Source organism: Anomaloglossus baeobatrachus, chromosome 4 (assembly GCF_048569485.1).
Source record: "Anomaloglossus baeobatrachus isolate aAnoBae1 chromosome 4, aAnoBae1.hap1, whole genome shotgun sequence".
Lineage (NCBI taxonomy): Eukaryota > Metazoa > Chordata > Amphibia > Anura > Aromobatidae > Anomaloglossus > Anomaloglossus baeobatrachus.
This window is the reverse complement of record NC_134356.1, coordinates 651,991,367-652,015,720: the sequence shown is the minus strand read 5'-3', so window position 1 is coordinate 652,015,720 and position 24,354 is coordinate 651,991,367. Positions and strand designations below refer to the sequence as shown.

At 45.4% G+C, this 24,354-nt stretch overlaps 1 protein-coding gene across 1 annotated transcript in view; it reads right to left on the bottom strand.

Moving 5' to 3' along the window:
• Positions 1-8,154: 8,154 nt before the first annotated feature.
• Positions 8,155-24,354, bottom strand: part of FBXL12 (F-box and leucine rich repeat protein 12) — a 41,601-nt gene continuing 25,401 nt past the window's right edge. The window contains 1 exon segment of the mRNA XM_075346480.1: positions 8,155-14,092. Coding sequence (XP_075202595.1) covers positions 13,286-14,092 — 807 coding nt within the window. The 3' untranslated portion in view covers positions 8,155-13,285.

Sequence of the window (24,354 nt, the reverse complement as noted above, 5' to 3'; positions counted from 1 at the left end):
CCCTGACGCACAACCGACGATGTCACAACTAGCGATGTCACTGTGTGTAAAGTGGCCTTTAGTCTTGTCCACCAGAAAGACCTTCCAAGGTATCCTGTGGAACTTTGGAGAGCAGACATCTATTTTACCAAAAGACAAGCAGGTTCAGATGAAATCAAGAATAGCTGTCCTACGGAATCAGAAGACGGTGTCCTTAAAGTTTGCAATAACAGGCCTAGCTTCCATGACTTCATGAATTCAAGTGATGGCTTTGTCTCAAGCACATACAAGAGTTCTGCAAACATACATTCTGTCATGGTTAGCCAGAGCCCCAGATCACTGAACAAGAGCGTTCAATTGCCTGGTTGGGTGAAGTCTTCGTTGACCTGATGACTCAGTCCAAAAAAAAAAAAAATAATCTAGGAACAGGAGTGTTCTGGCTTCAGAATCCCATGACCACTATAACGACAGGTGCCAGCAAGAGAGAGTGGGGAGCCATGGTCTCCAGACTTCATTTCAGGGAATCTGGACCAAAAAGAGGTCATTCTTCAGTTGCCTGACTTCAGGGAATTGAAAGCAGCAGAGAAGGCCCTCAGGGCTGCGGTAACCTTAGTACAAAGGGCTTGCGTAGAAGTTTAATCTGACAAAATAACTACAGCAGCTCCCCTTTGCCATCAGGAGAGCATTAAATATAAATACTTAAAAGTGAGTCTTTGCAAGAATCTCTTCTTGGGCAGAATAGCATCTCCCCTCTCTGTCAACACTCCATAGAAAGAGCTCAACAAACATAAAAGGCAGACTTCCTGAGCAGGGAGGATGTACATCCAGGAAAATTGAGTCTAGATCTCGAAAACCTTTTATGTGATGGTCGAAAGATGGGGATAGCCAAAAGTTGACCTATTTACAAACCATCAGAAAGTGAAAGTAGAGCAATACTTTGCTCTAAACCCACACGGCACTTATATAGCAGAAAACATATTTCTTCATCCCTGGGGGTTCAAGTAGGCATTTGCCTAATCAAGGACACTACAGAAGATCAAGACAGAGAGGGTCAGGACAGGACAGTTATTGCAGCACTTCTCTGGCCAAAGAGAAGCTGGTTCGTCACATAGAATCCAAGGGACCTTCTGTCCTCGGGGTGTTCAATCTCCAATCACCAACCTTCTTCATCGGGGTTTAATCTACAATCAAGACCCCAGACGTTTGTGTCTTGTAGCTTGGTGTCTTGAGTTTGTGATTCTAAAAGCTAGTGGCTTCGTAAAATCATAGCCACCCTACAAAACGATAGGAAACAGATAAATGCTATCTATAGCAAAATATGTAATACTTTCATATCATGGCATGGCTTTAATCCTCTGAACCTCATTCATCTAGAAATAGCCCAAATTTTAGGGAAAACCTAGAATCTGTCACTATGTTTTTGTGACCTCATCTGAGAGCAGCATAATTTAGGAAAAGAGACCCTGATTCCAATGGTGTATCACTTAGTTCGGTGCAGCAATTGTGACACAGAATTCTTCAATGTAAGAAGAAGCAGATGGCTAAAACTGCACCCACTGGGCTCTATGTAAATAGTCTATTGACAGTGAGCTGCTTATCACAGGAAAGGGAATGGTCAGGATAGCAGTGTTGGGAGACCTAGTCCAGCAGTGACAATCAACTAGACGTAAAACCTTAATTATATTTAAACAACACGCAGAATTCAGCGATGTGTTACTTACCAAGCTGCGTTTTAACCCCATACCTCACACTGTTCTCAGATTACATAGCAAAAAACCTGCTGACAGATTCCCTGACAGACCTAGTATCTTTAAAGTTCAGGTTTCAGTCTCAAGTTCACTCTGCCATCGGAGTGTGGCAGATCATTGTTTGTTAAGGAGATTAATGACAATAGCCTCATTGTTACATCAGCGATTGGCCAGCCTTATCCCGTCCTGAGATTTGAATATCGTCCTCAAAGGTCTAAGGGTCCTGTTACATGTAGCGACGTACCAGCGATCCGACCTGGCAGGGATCACTGGAACGTCGCTACATAGTCGCTGGTGAGCTGTCAATCAGGCAGATCTCCAGAGCAATCAGCGACCAGTGTAACGACGGCTCTCTGCTTACTCAGAACGGGTGCTTGTTGGTCTCCCGCCGTCAAACACGCCAATGCACGCTGCACAGCGGGAGACCAACGAGTAAAAATGGTCCTGATGGTTTTGTAACGATCAGCGACCTCACAGCAGGGGCCCGCTCGCTGCTGCTTTTCACACACAGCGATATCGCTGGCGAGGTCGCTGATACGTCACAAAACCTGTGACGTTTCAGCGATCTTGCTATGTGTGATGGGGGTTTAACTCTACATCCAATATAGCAAATATCCTTTTTGGGCTTACACAAACTATCCTGGAAAACTGCTTACACAGTACCAATCACAATAGCTAGGAGAGTAAACTTAAGACCCTCTCGATCTGGGAACCCCACCTAAAGATTCTGGGAGACAGAATTATATTCTGCCTGGAATCATCATTCCTGCTCAAAGTAACTTCGAAGTTCCACAAATCTCAGGAGATTATTATTCCTTTCTTTTGCCAAAATCCATCAAACAATAGGGAAAGACTGTATAGACTTGTTCTTCAGTATCTCTAATGGTCCAGTCACACTAAGCAACTTACCAGCGATCCCAACAACGATAGGGATCGCTGGTAAGTTGCTAGGAGGTTGCTGGTGAGATGTCACACTGCGACGCTCCAGCGATCCCACCAGCAACCTGACCTGGCAGGGATCGCTGGAGCGTCGCTACACAAGTTGCTGGTGAGCTCACCAGCAACCAGTGACAAGCCCCCAGCGCAGCGTGGAAGATGCTGCGCTTGGTAACTAAGGTAAATATCGGGTAACCAACCCGATATTTACCTTGGTTACCAGCGCACGGAGCTACACGTGCAGAGAGCAGGGAGCAGCGCACACTGCTTAGCGCTGGCTCCCTGCTCTCCTAGTTACAGCACACATCAGGTTAATTACAGGATGTGTGCTGCAGCTACATGTGCACAGAGCAGGGAGCAGCGCACAATGCTTAGCGCTGGCTCCCTGCTCTCCTAGTTACAGCACACATGGGGTTAATTTCCCGATGTGTGCTGTAGCTACATGTGCACAGAGCAGGGAGCAGCGCACAATGCTTAGCACTGGCTCCTTGCTCTCCTAGTTACAGCACACATCGGGTTAATTAACCCGATGTGTGCTGCAGCTACATGTGCACACAGCAGGAGCCGGCAGCACAGGCAGTGAGAGCGGAGGAGGCTGGTATCAAAGGTAAATATCGGGTAACCAAGGACAGGGCTTCTTGGTTACCCGATGTTTACATTGGTTACCAGCCTCCACAGAAGCCGGCTCCTGCTCACTGCACATTTAGTTGTTGCTGTCTCGCTGTCACACACAGCGATCTGTGCTGCACAGCAGGACAGCAACAACTAAATAATGGCCCAGGACATTCAGCAACAACCAACGACCTCACAGCCGGGGCCAGGTTGTTGCTGGATGTCACACACAGCGACATCACTAGCAACGTCACAAAAGTTCGTTAGCAGTGATGTTGCTTAGTGTGACGGGGCCTTTAGGATCAAAGCCTAGAGGAAGGATTAGAATCTTTTTGTCCAGCACTGGTCAAAAGGGTAAGAAAACCTCAAAGAGCACCATTATAAACTGGATCAAGAGAACTAATTTGTGAAGCAGATAGGAACCAAAATTTATCACCTCCAGAAAACGTTTACAGCTCATGCCACAATGGCCGTATCAGACTCCAGGGCTGAGGGAGTCAATGCCTTCCTTGAGCGAAGCTCCAGAGTCGCTTCTTGGTCCTCAGTTCATACTTTCTCTTGACATTATAGATGAGACCTAATGCCCAATAAAAACTCGGCTTTTTGGAGAATAGTTCTCCAGGCAATTGTCCCTCCATACCATATTTCTTTGTTATTTCTACTATGGTGCTGTCATGGAGGGTGAACTGAGAACATAGAATTAGACTTACCGGTAATTCCTTTTCTAAGAATCCTCCATGACAGTACAGGTAATTTCCTCTGGTCTGTTTGTTATATTACTTGTATTCCTTATTGTTAAATAAATATTTAAAGCATTCATTCCGATCTAGTACTTTAGAAAAACACTGGAGATCGCCCCTCCGCACTTCCTATTTTACCTCTGTGTTACCTGTCTCTATTATAGTGGTGCAGTCGTGGAAGTTTCCTAGAAAATGTTATTTTTGATAATGGACCTGTGTGGGGGCCTGTTTACTACAAGCTGTATATGTATTAATAGCATTTTGGGGTACGTACAAAGTTTTATTTTTTCATTGCATTTTTGGGGTGAGTTGCAGTGACTAGAAAAAACTTCCGGCGTTCCGATTTTTTCCCCTTTATGGAGTTTCTTTGCTAAATACAGTATTGGAGTATATGGAAGAAATGATCTATGAAATCCAGCCTGTGGCTCATATTTATGAGAGAACTAAGATGGCTGGCCGCCTACTAAGACCATTGCCTGTCGCTTCAAACCATCAGCAACCACTGATCTAATCACTGGGTCACTGGTACAGTTATATTATGCAATTGCAACACTTGTAGGTGTTATCTAAGACTTGGATTGTTTTTTTTACGATGGGGCTAAGAAATTACCACCAGATAGTTGCTAACTACCAGCTGATTCAACCCGGTGAAGAGCTCTGTTGGCTCAGAGGAGCTATGGACCACTGCTGCTGACAATTCTCATGCATTGCTGAGGCATTCTGCTTGAAAGCCAATTTCCCGCTGCCTAGCTTCGAATAGCTGGCTATCGATTCGCAAGATGCTGGACGCTACTGCGGCAGAACAGCCTGGAAGAGAAGTGGCTGTGCTGTTGAAGTGAGGTGAAATTAAATGAAAGGAGAGTCACTGTTAGGCCGGGGCCACACGGGGACTACTGCGATCCTCGCATGACACTCGGCTCCCACTGTACTACCAGCGTCAGCCGAGTGTCATTGCAACTGAGGTCCGATCGTGCGTTCGGATGACAGATGCGAGGGGGAGGCCCAGCGCTGAGGAGGGTTGGGCCGGCACTGAGGAGGAGAGGGAGGTATTTATCTTCCTCTCTCCTCCGTTGCAGACTATTGCCATTCTCGCTCTGCACACCAGTGAAATGCGAGTGCAGTGCGATGTTTCTCTCGCCCCATAGACTTGAATGGGTGCAAGAGAAAGAGGATCGCATTGCACCCACAGCATGCTGCGACTGTTTTCTCTCGGTACGATTAGGGCTGAGAAAATAATCGCTCATGGGTGCTGACACAGTAATATTGGTCCAAGTGGAATGCGATGTTTTATTGCATTCCACTCGCTCCGATTTTCATGCCGTGTGTCTTAGGCCTTAAGGCCCAGTCACACACAACGACTTACCAGCGATCCCGAAAACGATGCGACCTGATAGGGATCGCAGGTAAGTCGCTGGGAGGTCGCAGGTGAGATGTCACACAGTCAGATCTTACCAGCGATGCAGGAACAATACAGGTCGCAGTAGCGACCTGTATAACGATCTCAGCAGTCACTGTGACCCTGTCACACAGTGTCAAACACAGCGATGTGTCCTGCACAGCAGGACATCGCCTTTGAAGAAAATGGCCTGGACCATTCTGCAACGATTAGCGATCTCACAGCAGGGGCCTGATCGCTGGTAAGTGTCACACATAACGAGATCGCTAACGGGATCGCTACTGCGTCACCAAACGGTGACTCAGCTGCGATCTCGCTAGCGATCTCGTTATGTGTGACAGTACCTTAAGTACCTATCTGCCAGTAAGTTAATTTGTCCCATAGAAAAAAAAAAGCCTCAGATAACCCCTTTAAGTGCTGTAATCAGATTTACAGCAGCATTTAAGTGGTTTAACAGCAGTGATCCAAGGTGAATGCTGATCTATCCTGTTAGGGGTGCTTCACACACAGCGAGCTCGCTGCCGAGATCGCTGCTGAGTCACGCTTTTTGTGACGCAGCAGTGACCTCATTAGCGATCTCGCTGTGTGTGACAATGAGCAGCGATCTGGCCCCTGCTGCGAGATCGCTGCTCGTTACACACAGCCCTGGTTCGTTTTCTTCAAAGGCGCTCTCCCACTGTGACACACAGATCGCTGTGTGTGACAGCGAGAGAGCGACAAATGAAGCGAGCAGGGAGCAGGAGCCGGCGTTTGACAGCTGAGGTAAGCTTGTAACCAAGATAAACATCGGGTAACCAAGGTGGTTACCCGATATTTACCTTAGTTACCAGCCTCCGCAGCTCTCACGCTGCCTGTGCTGCCGGCTCCGGCTCTCTGCACATGTAGCTGCTGTACACATCGGGTTAATTAACCCGATGTGTACAGCAGCTAAGAGAGCAAGGAGCCAGCGCTAAGCAGTGTGCGCGGCTCCCTGCTCTCTGCACATGTAGCTGCATTACACATCGGGTTAATTAACCCGATGTATACTGTAGCTAGGAGAGCAAGGAGCCAGCGCTCAGTGTGCGCGGCTCCCTGCTCCCTGCACACACAGCTAAGCGGTGTGCGCTGGTAACTAATGTAAACATCGGGTAACCATACCCGATGTTTACCTTAGTTACCAGTCTCCGCAGCTTCCAGACGGCAGCTCCGTGAAAGCGCAGCGTCGCTTGCACGTCGCTGCTGGCTGGGGGCTGTTCACTGGTCGCTGGTGAGATCTGCCTGTTTGACAGCTCACCAGCGACCATGTAGCGATGCAGCAGCGATCCTGACCAGGTCAGATCGCTGGTCGGATCGCTGCTGCATCGCTAAGTGTGAAGGTACCCTTAGAGGTAGGTGCTGGCTGTGCAACACAGTTGGTACTCAAGTAGTATATAGCGGACCAGACATCTGTTAGTAGGTCACATGTTGGGAAGGTGTTAAATTACAGTGAATGATGTTAAAACAAAAAAAAAAGTTTTGATGTAAAATAACTAAATCAAAAACACCAGGGGTACGATTAAAAAAAAATGCTCAAAATATCAGAAATATTGCAAAACAAATATTTATTAAAGCAAAGTTTACACACCATTATTTAATGACATCACTTTAATGTTAACAATACAAATGAAGTAAAACATAAATAGAGACATACAAAGTAAGACAAGTGTGCGCAATCCTACAACTGCACACCCTGCAAATACACCCTCGAAGCAGCCATATTGCGAGCAGTACCATTTAGTGACCACAAGTGTCGTTTCTGGGCTACAGGGCACAAATGGCTGACCTGAGGGGTGTAGGCTGTACAATTTTATGAGAATGTGCATATAAGGAATTCCTACATGGCAGTATTGGTCAGTTTCAATGCTTAAAAGGGGTTGTCCACTACTTTTGTATTGGTAGTCTATCCTTGAGATAGGTCATCAACGTCTGAACTGCCAGGGTCCGACACCCGGCACCCCTGCAGATCAGCTGTTCTTGATGGCAGCAGGAAATGCTCAGTTCTGGAGCTGCCTTGTCTTCGGATAGTTGCCGCATCCGGGTACCACGCATTCGCTTCCCATTCAAATCAATAGGAACCAGACGTGCAGTACCCGGCCGCAGCCGGTATCAGAAGACTGAGCAGCTCTGGAACCTGCAGCAACCGCCAACACTCATGATAGCTAATTGGCGGCAGTGCCGGGTTTTGGTCACCGGCCGATCAGACAATGATGACCTATGCTAACGATCGACCAGCAATGCAAAAGTAGCGGACAAACGCTTTAAATGATGATATGGAACGGAACATTGATGTAAAATTAAGTCGCCTAATATATATTTTTTAAAATACCTTTTCAGATATTGAAATAGTTAAAGCGTAACCAATTTTTTTTTTTCAGAAATCATTAGTACACATGAAAATAAGCAACTTTGTGTTATTATCCTATCAGACAAATCTGCTTCTTTCTCTGCCACAATTGATCATAATCAAAGTTCTCAATTCACAGTAAGATCTGTATATAGTGAAGACTTTCTTATTACGGAGATAGCAGTTGGTGCTGATGATTCTATGTAGAACAAAGAGGGAGGAGCTCTAGCTAATGCCCCTACCTCTAGCGCCTCCAGCTCCTCCCTCTGCCTTTAGCTGCTCTTCCCCCATCGTCAAAGAATCTCATCAGCATCAACTGCCATCTCCCATCTCAGTGGTAGATGGTGGTTGGTGCTGATGAGATTCTATGACGATGGGGGAAGAGGAGCTAAAGGCAGAGGGAGGAGCTGGAGGCGCTACAGGAAGGAGCATTAGGCAGAGTTTCTCCTCCCTCTTTGTTCCATATAGAAGATGGCAGTTGGTGCTGATGAGATTCTTTGACGATGGGGAGGAGGCGCTAAAAGCAGAGGGAGGAGCTGGAGGCGCTAGAGGGAACAGCATTAGGCAGAGCTCCTCCCTCTTTGTTCTATATAGGAGATGGCAGTTGGTGCTGATGAGATTCTTTGATGATGGGGGGGGAGGAGCAGCTAAAGGCAGAGGGAGAATCTGGAGGCGCTAGAGGGAGGAGCATTAGGCAGAACTCCTCCTTCCTCTTTGTTCTACATAGAATTTCATCAGCACCAACTACCATCTCCTATCTCAGTAATGGGAAAGTCTTCACTAAATACAGATTTTTAACTCAGAATTGAGAATTTTGATACTGACTGATCAATTCTGGGAGAGAAAGAAGCAGATTTCTCTGATAAGATATATTATAAAAGTTGCTTATTTTCATGTGTACTATTGATTTATGAAATAAAAATTAAAACAATGGTTAGGCTTTAAAATAAGGAGGTAAAATCCACGTTTTTTTTCTCTCTAAAAGACAGTGCAAAAGCAAAATGATTGAAAAACAAAAACACACAAACAAAACAAAAAAACCCCAAAAAATAAAAAATAAAAAAAAGCCCCATATGTAATATACTGCAAATAATTCTCATATGAAGAGCACGAGGAAATAAATAACCCATTTCATTTATCTACATTTTTTTCCACAACTTAATATCTCATTTTATAGAGGAGTAACGCGCTTAATCCTTAAAGTGTAAAGACTAAAGATGAGTGGATATGGCAAAATTTTAATCTGTCTGTACACCCAGTTTTTCCCGGGATATTAATGTCCCTTAAAATGGTCTGGTGGTCTCAAAATTAACGTAAGATGTAAAAAAAATATCATTCTACTCATCTCCGCTGCCCTTCCGTGTCTTCAGATCTCCACTGCTTGCGGGGTAAAGTCTCCAGGTCCCTCACAATGTCCCAGGACTTATGGCTTTGAAGAAGTCGGGGAAGGGTTCTGCACATGCGCACAAGGTCATGGCACACGCCGTGATGGTTGCGCAGATTCGTCCTGGGCAGGGACTTAGGAGATCTTCACGTGAGCGGCTTTGATCTGAAGATGCGGCAAGGACAGGTGGAGTAACGCCGAGAGGTGAGCACTAAGGCGAGTATAAGGATTTTTTTTTTTAATTTTATAACATATTGATGGCCCAACGGTTGAGAAAAATGGCGACCAACGGCCTTTATTTTGCCGAATCTGTGCGGAAGCAAATTACAAACAAAAAAAAAATTTGGGATATCTTGTCTTTTTCTGTAATGTATGAATTTTTGATACACTAATTTTTGCAAAGGTTTTTCCATTAAAAAATTTGAATAGTTTGATTTAGTCATAAATCAGGTTAGAAGATGATTCAGGAGGAGAGATACAAGCTTTACACCCCGGGCCATCAGATGAGCTCACTGAAGGATTAACTAGTAGTTCACGCTCTAGTCTGCGATGCACTGGGATGCATAGAGGTTGTAAAAAATAAAACTTTTTAATGAAAACCTCTTGCAAAAAATTATTTTTACTAATGTAATAGAAAAATACTGCCCAAAAGCAGCCATCAAATTACACTATGTTTTGGCATATTACTAAAATAAGCAATAACAGAATGTCTGACGATGTTAAAGGCTTGTCCACTACTTGGGACAACACCTTTTGATTCCTCGTCTTCCCCAGGTAAAATTATAAAGCCTATACTCACCTCCCATAGCGGCACCGTTCCAGCGGTGCCCATTCCTGGGACTCAAGTAGGGTTGTGACGTCACGCGGGCTCTGCGTCCAATCAGCGCCAGCTTCTGTCTCCTCGCCTGAGGACAAAATGAGTTAATCAACAGGAAGTGAGTACTGTGGATGCACTCACTTCCTGTGATTGAAGTCGGCGCTGACTGGACGCAAGGCTCGTGTGATGTCACAATGTCATGGGAGATGCGGCACCGCTGGAAGGGTGTCGGTACGGAAGGCGAGTATAGGCTTTATTATTTTACCCTGGGGAAAACAAGTGGAATCAGAAGGACAACCCCTTCAAGTAGCCCCTTTTCTGATTTCACAGGAACACATATGTGTCCATCATTGGAATACCGTGAAAGGAAGACCATCCAACTATGGCTATTTTGCCCAAAACATCTTCACTTCTGAATTGCAAATGTATGTAAAGTGCTATGCAAGGGAATAAATATTATTATTAATTTGTTAAAAACTTTCCTCATAGATGCTCGTCTGTGTAAAAGGCTCAAATTGATATTCCAGGATTAGCATTCATAAAAAGGTAAAATGAGGGTTTCACAAAAATAAAAAAAGGGCATCCATTTTAATTCCACCCAACCCTCCACCAATCTGAAACCAACATGCCAAGCTTATACAAAAACGAAACCACCTATGTAATGATTTTCAGGCCTCGTTTCGGGATGGTCTTAAAGTTGGAATCCAAACTTAGTCACAAACCGGCCCAATAAAGAGCTTTTTCACGGCGGAGCCTTGAAGGGTACAAAATATGTCTGGATCGATTACATTTCTGTCTTACGCACACAAGTATAATTATGGCTTTGTACTACCTCCAAAATGGAAACGTAGAAGTCTTTGGGGCCCCGGAAGTGCCTCTCAATATTAGACTTTACATGGAAGCTCGCAGAATTAAGTTTTTCTATCCGATTATGTATTAATCGGACGGGAAAAAGAAAATCTGAGCAAGTTTCATTGGAAACCCGTATGTGGCACTATATGGGGGCCCTGTACATTGGCGCTTAAAATGCCTATGGCTTTGTAGTACTGTTATGTGAATGAGGCTCGAGGGTCAAATAAAACCTTTGTACTAAAATTCCAATATGATAAAAAAATAACCCAAAAACCAGAGTTCCTGATTCTATTTTTCTATATGCAAATATAGGTCACACATAATGCAAAAACGAAGAGGAAATCCAACAAAATTTCTGATTTCTGGACTGATGGCTTCTAAGATTGGATCATTGGAGGTCCTACTTTTAGAATCTTCACTGATCAGTCAGAGGACCAGTTCAGATCTTTAAAACAGGCACGCAGATTTGTGGTTGTCCCTCGGACTGAACTTACTGTACCATTCATAGCCCGACAAAAGACTAATGACCACAGCAGACTCTACGCTTCATCAGGGGCTTCATCTTGTAGACAGCACTAAAACTATAAAATAAATGTCTTACATGATGGCTACAATTTCCATACTCAGTTTTCTTAATCCATGATGGTCAGTTGTGGACGATTTCAGTAACATGATCACATTCGGAAGGAAGATTCCTATTATATGGCTTTGGTTACATGGCAGATTTTGACAAATGAGGGGCAACTAGTAGTATCGAATCGAACTTCACTTAACAGTGGAGAGGATGACCCAACTCCCTCAAAAAGTGACAGTCCGAAGTCAAAAGGGTAGAATTTTTGATTGGGACAGTGGATCACAAAGATTTTCTTCATTGTTTGTTTTTCACGGGAACTCCATGATAAAATGGCAGCTAATATAAGATGTGGCAACTTCACTTAAATTACTATTGCACCATTCGAGGATACGGAAAAGATAGACAACCTTTTACCTATTGAAGTGAAATTTGGTCATCCTGTAATATCCCCCCAGTCACATTTGTGCCTTGTCCATGAATGAGAGAGATGCCTAGAGTGCAGGGATACATCCTACCTAAAGGAAGGAAAAATCAGCATTGTGTTACCGGTCATTCATGAATTTGCCAATAGCAATCAGTGACGTCATCCTGCTCCAGTGCGTTGTTTCAGGTCATTATTAGTAGAGAGTGACACGGTTGACAATAGGTGGCTAGGGTCCCGAAGAGGGCACATTATAGGCGTAGGAAAGGGGGTCCTGCTGTGACTACTGTAGAAGTAATGATACTATACACCGTGAATAGCAGCTCAATTGGTTGAAAGCCGTTTCTCTACCCTCTTCAAAACACAAATATACTCGGCTGTCCGTACATAAGTATTACTATGTGGAGATGGAAATAAGCCACTGCCAGACACCTTTGGTAAGGACTTATCACCCAAGGAATTAAATTCATTTGCAGTGAAACTTCATCAGGGGCTCTTCTAGGGTGGAGGCAGGGCAACTCTACACAATACATTTCTATTAACATGATGGCTCCAATTTCAGTACTCACGAGTTTCCTTAATCCACGGTGGACAAGTGTAGATTTCAGTAACATGATCACATTCAGAAGGAAGATTCCTAATATATGGCTTTGGTTACATGGCAGATTTTCCCAAATGAGGTGATAACGAACAGTGAAATTAAACATGCTCCTCATGAGAAATTTAGAGTCTGAAACCCCTCTCCCCAGCACAATACACTCTTTCCTTTAGCCAAAAATATACCCTAGGGTGTATGTAAACAGATTTTCTAAACTGGGCGACCCTATAAGTACAAGGAGTTTGAGTATGGACAATTCACAGATCCTTCATTACATGATTAAGAATACACAATACCCTAACATTGAGCAGGACCTTAGACAAGGGTCCATGTCGGAGGGAAGCCTGCAAACCTCCTCCTACCCTCCGTCATCCCCAGGATGCTACATCATAGTTGTGGCATGGCGCTTGCATGGTACTCCGCTGGGGATGTCACCAGGTAAGAGAAGACTTGCAGGGCTCCAGCCCGGCAGCCATGAACCTGTAGTACCAGCAATTAATGCAAAGGCTGCCGATGTTCACACTGCATCATTTCCACCTATTCATATTTGTTCACATTTTTTTTAGCTTCTTTTAAACACTTCCACCTTAAAAAAAGACACTAAGCATTTAGGAGCAATTCCTTAACGGTCTTCTACTTGAAAAACAGATGTGACTGACCACCGAAAAGAGAGGCAGTGTGAATATACCCTTATCTTATGCTACCGTTCAGACAAGATCTCATTATGAATTTCATTCTGTGAATTGTACATTATAGAGGAAATACAATAAGCACAGGTAATGGAGAAAAGAATTTCATAATTTCGGCACGGTCTAGTAATGAATGTAGAAGCAAAGTTGAGGTTGTGTCATCTTCCGTAGGTGAAACTATTTATTTTTGAGCCCGTTGTCCATGCTGGAGAAAGCATTATTAACTGTACAGTGTGGGAGGCTTTTCCGTATTTCGTCTATTCCTTGGCTCTCAAAGAGGATCCCATTGAGGCTGAGATAGTTCAGGACAGGGAGGCTGATAGACACTGTAACGATAGAGCGGGAGGAGAAACCGATGCAGTAGTCCAACCACAACTTCTCTAGTGTCTTCACTCCAGATAGACAGGCCAGGCCTGCATCGGTTAAATAGCGGAAGTCTAGAAGAGCTAAGGTCTGCAGATGCTTCAAGTGGCAGCCAATTAGGTGCAAAGTGATATCGGTTATGTTGCATTCGTTCAACTTTAAGTGCTCCAATCCTTTCAGGAATGGAACAGCTTTCTGAACTCCTACGTCATTAATTCTGTAAGTGCCCGACAGGCAGAGGCTCTTTAGGCTTGACTGACTGCAAACAATCTCTAAATGTTGGTTGGAAAAAGAGGACACTTTGTTCAGGACGAGATTCTCCAGTTTTAGATGATCTTTGGTTTTGCCTTTGGTTTTGAACCAAGTTAATGGGATCTCGCATTCTGACAGCTCGAGCGTCTTCAGGGTGGATGGTAAACAGTCGTAGCCCAGGGAGCGGAGGTTTGTTTCCTGGAGATGGAGGTATTCTAGACTCGGGTAACGCTTTTCCAGGACCTGTAGGATGGCTGGAGTAAGGAACTCCTGTTTCTTCACGGACTTTAAGAGGCCTTTGAGTTTCAGGGTTTGCAGGCTGGCTCCAAGCCAGTGCCTCACCAGATGCCACAAAATCTTAGAATTCAGCTGTAAAACAGATAAAAGAAGTTATACACTTAGGACTGAAGACAAGTTAAAAATTAGCAATTTTACAAAAATCTAACAAAATAATTGGAGAAGATTTTGAGTACGTATATTCTGCATATGAGAAACTCAAGAAAGAATGCGAATGACTGACAAACAGAAATATAGAAAGGATGACGGGATCAGAAAGAAAAGGCAACGAGAAACCAAACAAAAGTGGAGAGGCCGGCATAAAAATCTGCGATATTCACATTACCATATTCAAAATCGCAGTACTTGTTAGCATTGTCACCGCTCCATGAACCAATGGACAGATAATCTAGTTCCACTGACTCGCTCTCATCTTGCTGGAAACAAAGCGTGGGGACATGACATGAATGACCGGGAGCAAAGGAGACGTTTCAGAGAAAACATCCATGCACACAAGTCAATGCCAACTCTCTTCTCTAGAAGGTTTAAGCCACATGTAATTATCCCGGAGGTTTCCACGTAACCACAGCTTCCGCCTTCCTCAACTGAGCTACAAAATGTAAACAGCATATGGCGACATTTATCTACAGCACTCACACTGCACTTACTTGTATATTGTGGCAGCAAGTAATAGATCTGTAACAAAGAGGCCGCATCCTAAATGTATACAGCAGAACCAAAGTCTCAGTGTCTCCTACATGATATATACAGAGCGGCCTCTGTGTCTCCCTCGTGATGTATACAGCAGAGCTTCAGTGTCCCCTACATGATAAATGTACAGCAGTCTCAGTGTCTCCTACGTGATGTATACAGCCGATCTTATGCGATGTAAATACAGCAGAGCCTCAGTGTCTCCTACATGATATATATACAGCAGAGCCTCAGTGTCTCCTACATGATGTATATACAGCAGAGCCTTAGTGTCTCCTACATAATGTATATACAGCAAAGCATCAGTGTCATCTAAGTGATTTATGTAAGGCAGCCCCAGCGTCTCCTACGCAAGTTATATACAGAAGCCCCAGTGGCTTCCTCATGATATATATATAGCACAGCTTTAGTGTCTACTATGTAATGTATATACAGCAGAGGCAGTGTCTACTACATGGTGTATATACACAGCAGAGTCAGTGTCTACTATGTGATGTATAAACAACAGAGGCAGTGCCTCCTATGTGGTGCATACCGTATATTGCAGCCTCAGTGTTTCCTATGTGATGTATACAGCAAAGTCTTGATCAGGTAAACATATGGTAATCAAATGTACAATTGGCTCATTTAGATAGTCATCAGTATGTTTGCTACAAATGGGGTCAGATTTGTGGGTATTTGATACAAATCATCCTCCTGAATTCTTTACCACCAATGGACTCTATAACCTGTAACGCTCTACTGGTTTCTTACTAACCACCATCTTCACACGTGACCTGCTGACAGCTGTGTAGAGACAACAGTTAGCAACCAAGACCTAAAAAAAAGCAGTTAGGCTACATTACCACAATGAGTTTTTGATGCTACGTATTTTTGCTGCATTACAAAAGTAGTGTCTTACAATTCCAGCAAAGTGGATGGCTTTTATAGAAATCTCATGTCCATTGTGCTTCCTTTCTACTCAGCACAAACTGACCTAAAGTGCGAGTTTCAGAAGCGCAGCATGTCAATTTCTCTTGCAGGTACACGGAGTTTTATGTTCAGATTCTCCAAATAGCATTTTATTAGATGTTGAAAATCCACAGGCAAAAAAATACGCGTTTTTAGAGCATTTACACAGTGGAAAAGCATCAAAAACGCATGTGGTCCGCACTTAAAGGGCACCTGTCACCAGTTTTTTTCACTATGAAACCAAAAGTGTCCCCTTCTGCAGCTCCTGGGCTGCATTCTATGAAGGTGCACCTTGTGCCCCGATTCCCCTTGCAGACCCCAAATATGACTTTATAAAACCTGACCGTTAGGTATGCTAATGACCTGTGGGGCTCAGATGGGCGTGCTCATTTCTGTCACCTGTCCCTCCTTGTGGCCTTCATCGCCGTCCTCCTTTCATGATTGAGGTGATGACGCCACCGTCATCATACACGCTGCTTGGCCAAATCTGTACAGTCATTCCCCCGGCTCGCCCAGGCGCAGTTTGCCCTCGCGTGAGCCGGTGCGGTGTTTGCGCATGCGCGAGATTATTGTCGGCAATGTGCCTGACGTCCCCTGCGTCATCCTCGTACTCGACCATAATCTCGCACATGCGCAAACACCGCACCGGCTCACGCGAGGGCAAACTGTGCAAACTGTGGGAAGGACTGCACAGACACGAGATTTGGCCCAACAGCGTTCATGATGACGGCGGCATCATCACGTCAATCATGAAAGGAGGACGGCGAAGAAGGCCACAAGAAGGGACAGGAGATGAAAATGAGCATGCCCATCTGAGCCCCACAGGTCATTAGCATACCTAACGGTCAGGTTTTATAAAGTTATATTCGGAGTCTGCAAGGGGAGTCAGGGCACAAGGTGCACCTTCATAGAATGCAGCCCAGGAGCTGCAGAAGGGGACACTTTTGGTTTCATAGTGGAAAAAAAACTCATGACAGGTTCCCTTTAAAGTATGACACACTAAAAGACAAACTGCAGAGTCAAAAACGCAAAGAAAAAAGCGCAAGTAACCGAATAAAAAAAGTGCAGAAATTCTGCAAGATCAAAACCTCACAAAAATCTAACCATGGGTCCATAGCCTAATACAGCAGTAATGCGGCCGGCTGACTCGCACGGCACAGGAAACACTCAACAGCTCATCGAGTCATAAGAGTTCCCTACATGGGGGCGTGTCCGGAACTTCATGAGGCAAGACGCCTGAGTCCTGAGCTCCTTCACCCGGGATCATAAATAGCACTTTTACATCAGCTCGGAGGATCCGAAATGGGGAAGAAGAATCCCCCAAAGATGTCTAAAGACCCTGGGACCCCAGCAGCACTCACCCTGGACGCCTACCTAACAAGGGAGCCGCCCGGCGAGCAAGAGCAGGAGGAGGCCCGAGCTGGGGAGGTGATTCAGCATCTCTCCCCTCGCCCGACAGCAGCAGCGGAGGAGACTGTACGGGGATTGCCGGTACGTGCCGCAGGGGGCAGAGGGAATGAAGAGCGGGGTCCAGTGAGCGCCGGCGGGATGGAGGCTTCCCTCGCGGTCAAGATGGCGGCAGCGGGGAAGACGCGCGGGGACTCACCTGTGGCCCAGCAGGAGAGTGGAGGCGGTGAGCTGGAAGACCTGGAGTACCCCCGATCTCCCAGGCCAGGTGAGTGACTGCCGCTCTCCCTAGAAGCGAGCCCTGGGAACCATGTGAGGACGGCGGTGATGATGCCGCCCCTCCCCCCTCTGGAGGTGCTGGAGCGTGGCGGCGGCTGGAGCCCCGCGACCCACGTGGACGCCACACTGAGTGAAGTGAGTGGCACAGAGTGGGGCGTAGGGGAGCAGTGTCTGGAGAGCAGAAGCGGTGGGGGAATGGAGGACATGGCAGGAGGCAGCGGGGAGGCTCTGGGGGGCACATATGAAGCCCTGAAGAGTGCTGGAGTCCCCAGGCCCCCATGGGACAGTGATACAGTGCCGGGCAGTGACTCCCTGTCTTTTCCACTGGAACCACCAATGCTGCATAATGAGACCCTCATCCCTAGGCCCCAAAGACCCCACAAAGTAATAAAGGGCCCAGGACTTCGGAGCCCCGGGTCCCCCTCCGACCCACCAGGGGTAGATAATACCAGGCAGAGGACCCAGGAGAGGGCAGGGGTCAGCCTTTCCATCACGCAACCTATGTGCCTTCCTGCTGAGTGGTGGGAGCATGTCCAACAGCTCCCTACCAAAAAGGACTTTCAAACACTCATTTCTGAGGTTAAACATGCCTGTAGATCTGAAATAGCAGCGGTCCGGCAGGATGTCATTTCCATCTCTAAAAGAATAAACCAGCTGGAAAATGACCATACGGAAGCTAGAACAACCATCCGTCACCTCCAGTCCCAAACCTCCTCTCAGGCTGACGTCATAAGGGAGCTGCAGCGTCATATTGAGGATCTGGACAACAGAGGCAGACGCCATAATATGAGGGTCAGAGGCGTACCCGAGTCCCAAGCAAAGGAGGACGTCATAACAATTTTGCAGACTATATTCAACTCACTTCTGCAGCAACCTCCTGACCATCCAATTCCCATAGATAGAGCGCATAGGGCTTTACGCCCTAAAAATCTGAAAGGGAATCCAAGGGATATTATCTGCCATATCACTGACTTTCAACTTAAAGAAGAATTAATGTTTAAAGCACGACCGCCAAAACAAGTGATGTACCGGGGTACCAAAATCCAGTTATTCCAAGATCTCTCGTGGTTAACACTCCAGCAGAGGAAGGCCCTCCGCCCACTACTGTCGTCTTTGAAGGATAATAACATTCTCTACAGATGAGGGTTTCCGTTTAGCCTCACTGCACGGCGAGGAGAGACGCAGGCCTGCCTTCGGGCCCCCGCTGATCTTGAGCCTTTTTGCCGGGCCTTTGACCTCCCTCTCCCAGATTTACCAGATTGGAGTATGCCCCAGCAGATGCCGCCACTTCCTCAGACCTGGCAACCGGCTACTACGTCGCGCAAATGACGCTCCAAGAGTTCGAGGGAAGAAGAACCTACTTGACTAAGCTCTCATGTGAACTTGTGGTTATCTGTAGAAGTTACTTCGTCCTAATGGGTTTACCTATATAGTTCTCCATATCTTTGTGATTTCTCCGTTTTAGATAATCCCGGGGAGGCGGGGGGGTTGGGGTCAGTGTGCCAGGCTTGTGGAGTTTTGCCACCTACTCACTGGCAGAGTCGTACTAAATTTTTTCGCACTTTGGTTTATAGTGCAGGTTATATCCAGTGTAATACTCTCTACTCTGAGTACATATAAGTCGGCTCTGGTATTGGGATAGTGGGCGGTTAGTTTCGACTGCCGTATACTTATCTCATAACTGCAAATTCCTATTTTATAGTTGATCATAGTTATGTTTGAGTTTGTTATTTTAGGTCTTGGTAAGATCCACAGGTATGCAACTTATCAAAATATATCTGCTATATCACAGAGGGGTTCAGGGGGATCGCCTGCCACGCACACTAAACGAAAGTCTCAGATATTAGCCTCCACACGAGCACATCTAGAGGTCATGGGATGGCGAAGATAATGAGTCTTAATGTTAAGGGGTTGAATTCTTATGTGAAGAGGAGGCTGGTCCTCCAGGAGATGCGGAAGTCAAGGGCGGCAGTAGTGTTCCTGCAAGAAACACACTTTACGAACAAAGGGTCTTTTAGCTTTGCCCGCCATTGGTTTCCACAATCCTTTTCAGCCACAAACTCAAAGAAGAGAGCAGGGGTGGCCATATTGATTTCCCGCACTTGCCCATTTCAAGTGAGCAAGTGTGAGGCAGATCCGTTAGGTCGCTATCTGATTGTCCAGGGAACTTTGAATGGGAAACGGCTAATCCTCTGTAACCTATATGCCCCTAACGTCAATCAGCTTAAATTTATTTCATCTGTCTTGGCGCGTCTCTCAGCAGATCGTGGGGCCATACACATTATAGGAGGGGATTTTAACATGGTGTTCTCGGAGAATGCTGATAAATTGCATGCACCCTCACATCCCGTAAGTCAACATAGATCATCACAATTATCTGTCGGTTTCCGCAGGCTGATTCGTAAACACCAATTGTATGACCTCTGGAGAATAGACAACCCAACAGCAAGACAATACACCTTCTTCTCACATCCACACAATTCACATAGTCGAATAGACTACTTCTTTGGCAATATCCCTACACTTAGAGCACTTCAGCAGGCACAGATTGGTAGCATCACCTGGTCGGACCATGCCCCCGTATCTATCTTTCTGAACCTGACGACTGCCCCTTTAAAGAGAACCCACTGGAGACTTAATGAATCTTTATTTTTTTCCCAAAACGTTTTTTATTGATTTTTCAAATTTGTAAAAACATGACAAGTATCATTGCAAAAGAAGAACATTCGTCTGACAAAATGTGACATAGAGGTGGGTGATACCCCAATTTGGAGTTCCATGTTGCTGTTCGATTTAAGATAGTATACAGTAACATTAAACCAAAACATAGGTAATGAAATATAATATAACATATGCAATACAATTCGTTAAATCTCTGTGTCGTCCCTGAATGATTTCAATTTTGCTAGCGTGTCTTGGTATTCCCAACCGTCTCGTCTCCCCCTCCCGCCAGAGCCCCCTCCTAGGTGATTCTCAGTTTACCCAGGCTGTCCTGAATATCGCTCAGGATATACCACTCCGAGTGAACAAAAGGTGCCATCAGGTTAATTATTTCTCCCTGTGTGAATTGGCTTTCAATAAAATGTCTCCATCTCACAAAAAACTTGGCTGTCAACCCATCTTTATCCCTCTCCGCTTCTAGTTTTTCCCACTTCAGAAGGTTGTGTAGTTCGCCCACAACCTCCTTTATGGATGGGCCCTCCCTTTGAATCCAGTGTTTTAAGATGCAACGCTTAGCTATCATGGCTATGTCATGCATTATTGCGTATTTCCTCTTTTCCTGCGTGCTCGGTCCTCCTCCTACTCCTCCCTCAAAGGAGTGGAAAATCCACACCATTAAGTCTAGTTTGCTGAAAATTCCCCATGTTGACTGGGCAAATAGTCTGACTTGGTTCCAGAACCTAGCGATTGTCTCACATTCCCATAGCCCATGCAGCATATCCGTTTTTTCTTTTTGACACTTAGGACACCACCTATCCCTACCTGGTATGTTGAAACCTATAATGGCCCTATGTAGAATTCTGAATTGAGTGTCTCTCCATATCTCATTGGTAATATGTTTCCGCACTTGTACCCATCCTCTCAGTATATCATCCACCACTTCTTCCCTTCCCAATTGTTTCCCCCACGCTTTTAAAGTCCGACTATCCTCCCGTGAGATAAGCACCCCCCTTAGCGATCGATAAATTTTAGAGACATTTATACTTGTTACATCACATTCCAGTAACTCATCAATCGAACTTCTGTTCAGCTCTCTTCCAACCACACCCAGGTCTCCTATTATTCCATGTTTCAATTGTTCATACTGGATGACATGTGAGCTATTAAGGTTGTACTTATCCAACACTTCCCGACCTGTCATCCACCTCCTGTCCTCCACATTCATAACATCTATCATTCTCCTGACTCCCCTCTCTTTCCATCTAGTAAATAGCTTGTTTTCTCGTCCCAGGGGAAAATTTGGGAATGCCCAGGGGTTCAAGTACTTGGACACTTTCCATGAGAGCCCCAGTTTTTTCCTTACCGACTTCCATGTTAGCATGGTGTCTCGGAATATAATTGAGTTCCTTATGTGCCCTTCAACCCTGGATAGTGGGGAGTGCAGAATGGACGTCAGATCCCACGGTGACGCATATTTAGTTTCCATCGCATGATCTGAGTGCCTACTCGTTCCTCTCACCCAATCAATTACACGCCTCATGATACATACAAGATTATACCCTTGGACATCTGGAAAGTTTAGACCTCCCTCCTCTGCTGACTTCATCAGCGTACGCAGCTTTATTCTGGGTTTCCTTCCCCTCCACAGAAATTCTGTATACGCGGAGTTGAGCTTATTCACATCCTTTAGTTTTAGCAATAGCGGGATTGTCTGGAAGGGATACAGCAGCCTAGGAAAGCTCATCATTTTTATCAGGTGGCATCTTGCCAGTAATGGAAGTGGCAGACCTTTCCATCCCTTTAATTGAACTATAATTTTCCTGATTAGCGGTCCATAATTCAAGTTATAGATTGTTTCCACCGATCTTCCTATATGCACTCCCAGGTATTTAATTGAAGATTGTGCTATAGGAATTCCACATAGACAGCCATCCCTTATTTGTCCCCCCATTGTCCCATGATGCCCCTTTAGGAACATGATCTCGCATTTTTTTTTGTTCAGTTTGAAACCGGAGAATGAGCCAAATTTTTCAATCAAGGCAAGAGTCTGTGGCAAATCCGCACCGGGGTCCCCCATATAAAGTATGATGTCATCAGCAAAAAGCGCTGTCTTTACTTCTGAACCCCTTATCTTGATTCCTTTAAAGCTATTTTGTCCCTGTAGTATTCTTGACAACGGCTCGATTGCCAGGTTGAATAAAAGAGGAGATAATGGGCAGCCCTGTCTTGTTCCCTTCATCAAAGGGAACACGTCTGATAGAAAGCCCGGAGTGTGTACCCTAGCTCCCGAGTTGGCATAAAGGTTTCTAATGTAAAGTCTCATCTTGCCTACAATCCCTATGGCCTCCATTACCCTGTCTAACCACCCCCAATTTACATTATCAAACGCTTTTTCTGCGTCAAGTGTAACTAGGGCAGGTCTAGCCCCTCCCTCAGTGAGACCCAGTCTAACCGCGTCTACCACTAGAATTGTCTTTCGGATATTGGTAACGGCATTTCTCCCCTTGATAAACCCCACCTGGTGATTCGTAATGATCCTAGGTAAGATCTCGGCCAGTCTATTAGCCATGATCTTGGACATAATTTTTAAATCCTGATTTATGAGCGATATAGGTCTATAACTAGAGGAATCATCCAGGTCCTTGGTTCCCTTGGGGAGTAATTTAATATATGCTATGTTGGAATTTTTGGGTATTTCCGCCCCTCCCAGGAAAGCATTAAAGACTGAGGTTAGATCCGGCGAGATCAGATCCTTCAGAGCCTTATAGAATTCACTATTGAAACCGTCAGGTCCCGGTGCCTTGTTGGTGTTAAGCTCCCCAATTGTTCTCGTCACCTCCTCTACTGTGATATCTGCGTTTAAGGCACTCAAATCTTCCTCCGTCAAGCTAGGCATTTGGGCTTGTCTTAGCCACTCTGCCTCATCAGTCATGTCGTTATTCCCTGACCCATATAGTTTTCTATAGTAATCTCCCAACAGTTTATTAATGTCCTTAGGATCCGTAGTCACCTCTCCCCCCTTTGTTTTCAGTTTAGAGATCACTGTCATCTTTCTGCTGCCCCTTGCCAGATTGGCCAACATCCTTCCCGCCTTGTTGCCAAACCTATGTAAGTCAACCTCCTTGTGCGACCAGAATAGTTGTTCCTTTTTTTTGGCCCATTCGTCAAATCCCTCTTTTGCCTCCAACCATCTGCCTTTTGTCATGGGAGATCTATTTGTCACATAATTTGTATATGCTACCCGTACTGCTTCACTATGGAAATTATAATTCTCATTGGTTTTCCGTTTGATCATGGCTGCGTACCCCACCAGACGGCCCCTTAGGACCGCTTTTGCCGTTTCCCAAAATATCACTGGGGACTCTCTATGTTCCTTATTGTCCTCTGCGAATTCTCCCCACCACTCCTGTAGCACCTTATGGAAATTATCTTGCCTGAGAAGGAACGATGGGAATCTCCATATGATATCTGTACCTCTCCTGAATTTCTCTCTAATGCCCAATCTCACCGGACTATGATCAGAGATCACCATATTCTCTATCACACAATCTTGCGTTCCACTCAGTAAGTCTTGCGAGATCCAGAACTGATCAATACGTGACCAGCTATCATGAGGGTGAGAGAAGTGTGTATACTCTCTGTCATGTGGGTGAGTAAAGGCCCCGTCACACTAAGCAACATCGCTAGCAACATCGCTGGTAACGAACAACTTTTGTGACGTTGCTAGCGATGTTGCTGTGTGTGACATCCAGCAACAACCTGGCCCCTGCTGTGAGGTCGTTGGTTGTTGCTGAATGTCCTGGGCCATTTTTTAGTTGTTGCTGTCCTGCTGTGAAGCACAGATCGCTGTGTGTGACAGCGAGACAGCAACAACTAAATGTGCAGACAGCAGGAGCCGGCTTCTGCTGAGGCTGGTAACTAATGTAAACATCGGGTAACCAAGAAGCCCTGTCCTTGGTTACCCGATATTTACCTTTGATACCAGCCTCCTCCGCTCTCACTGCCTGTGCTGCCGGCTCCTGCTCTGTGCACATTTAGCTGCAGCACACATCAGGCAATTATTATTATTATTATTATTATTATTTATTATTATAGCGCCATTTATTCCATGGCGCTTTACAAGTGAAAGAGGGTATACGTACAACAATCATTAACAGTACAAGACAGACTGGTATAGGAGGAGAGAGGACCCTGCCCGCGAGGGCTCACAGTCTACAGGGAATGGGTGATGGTACAATAGGTGAGGACAGAGCTGGTTGCGCAGTGGTCTACTGGGCTGAGGGCTATTGTAGGTTGTAGGCTTGTTGGAAGAGGTGGGTCTTGAGGTTCCTCTTGAAGCTTTCCAC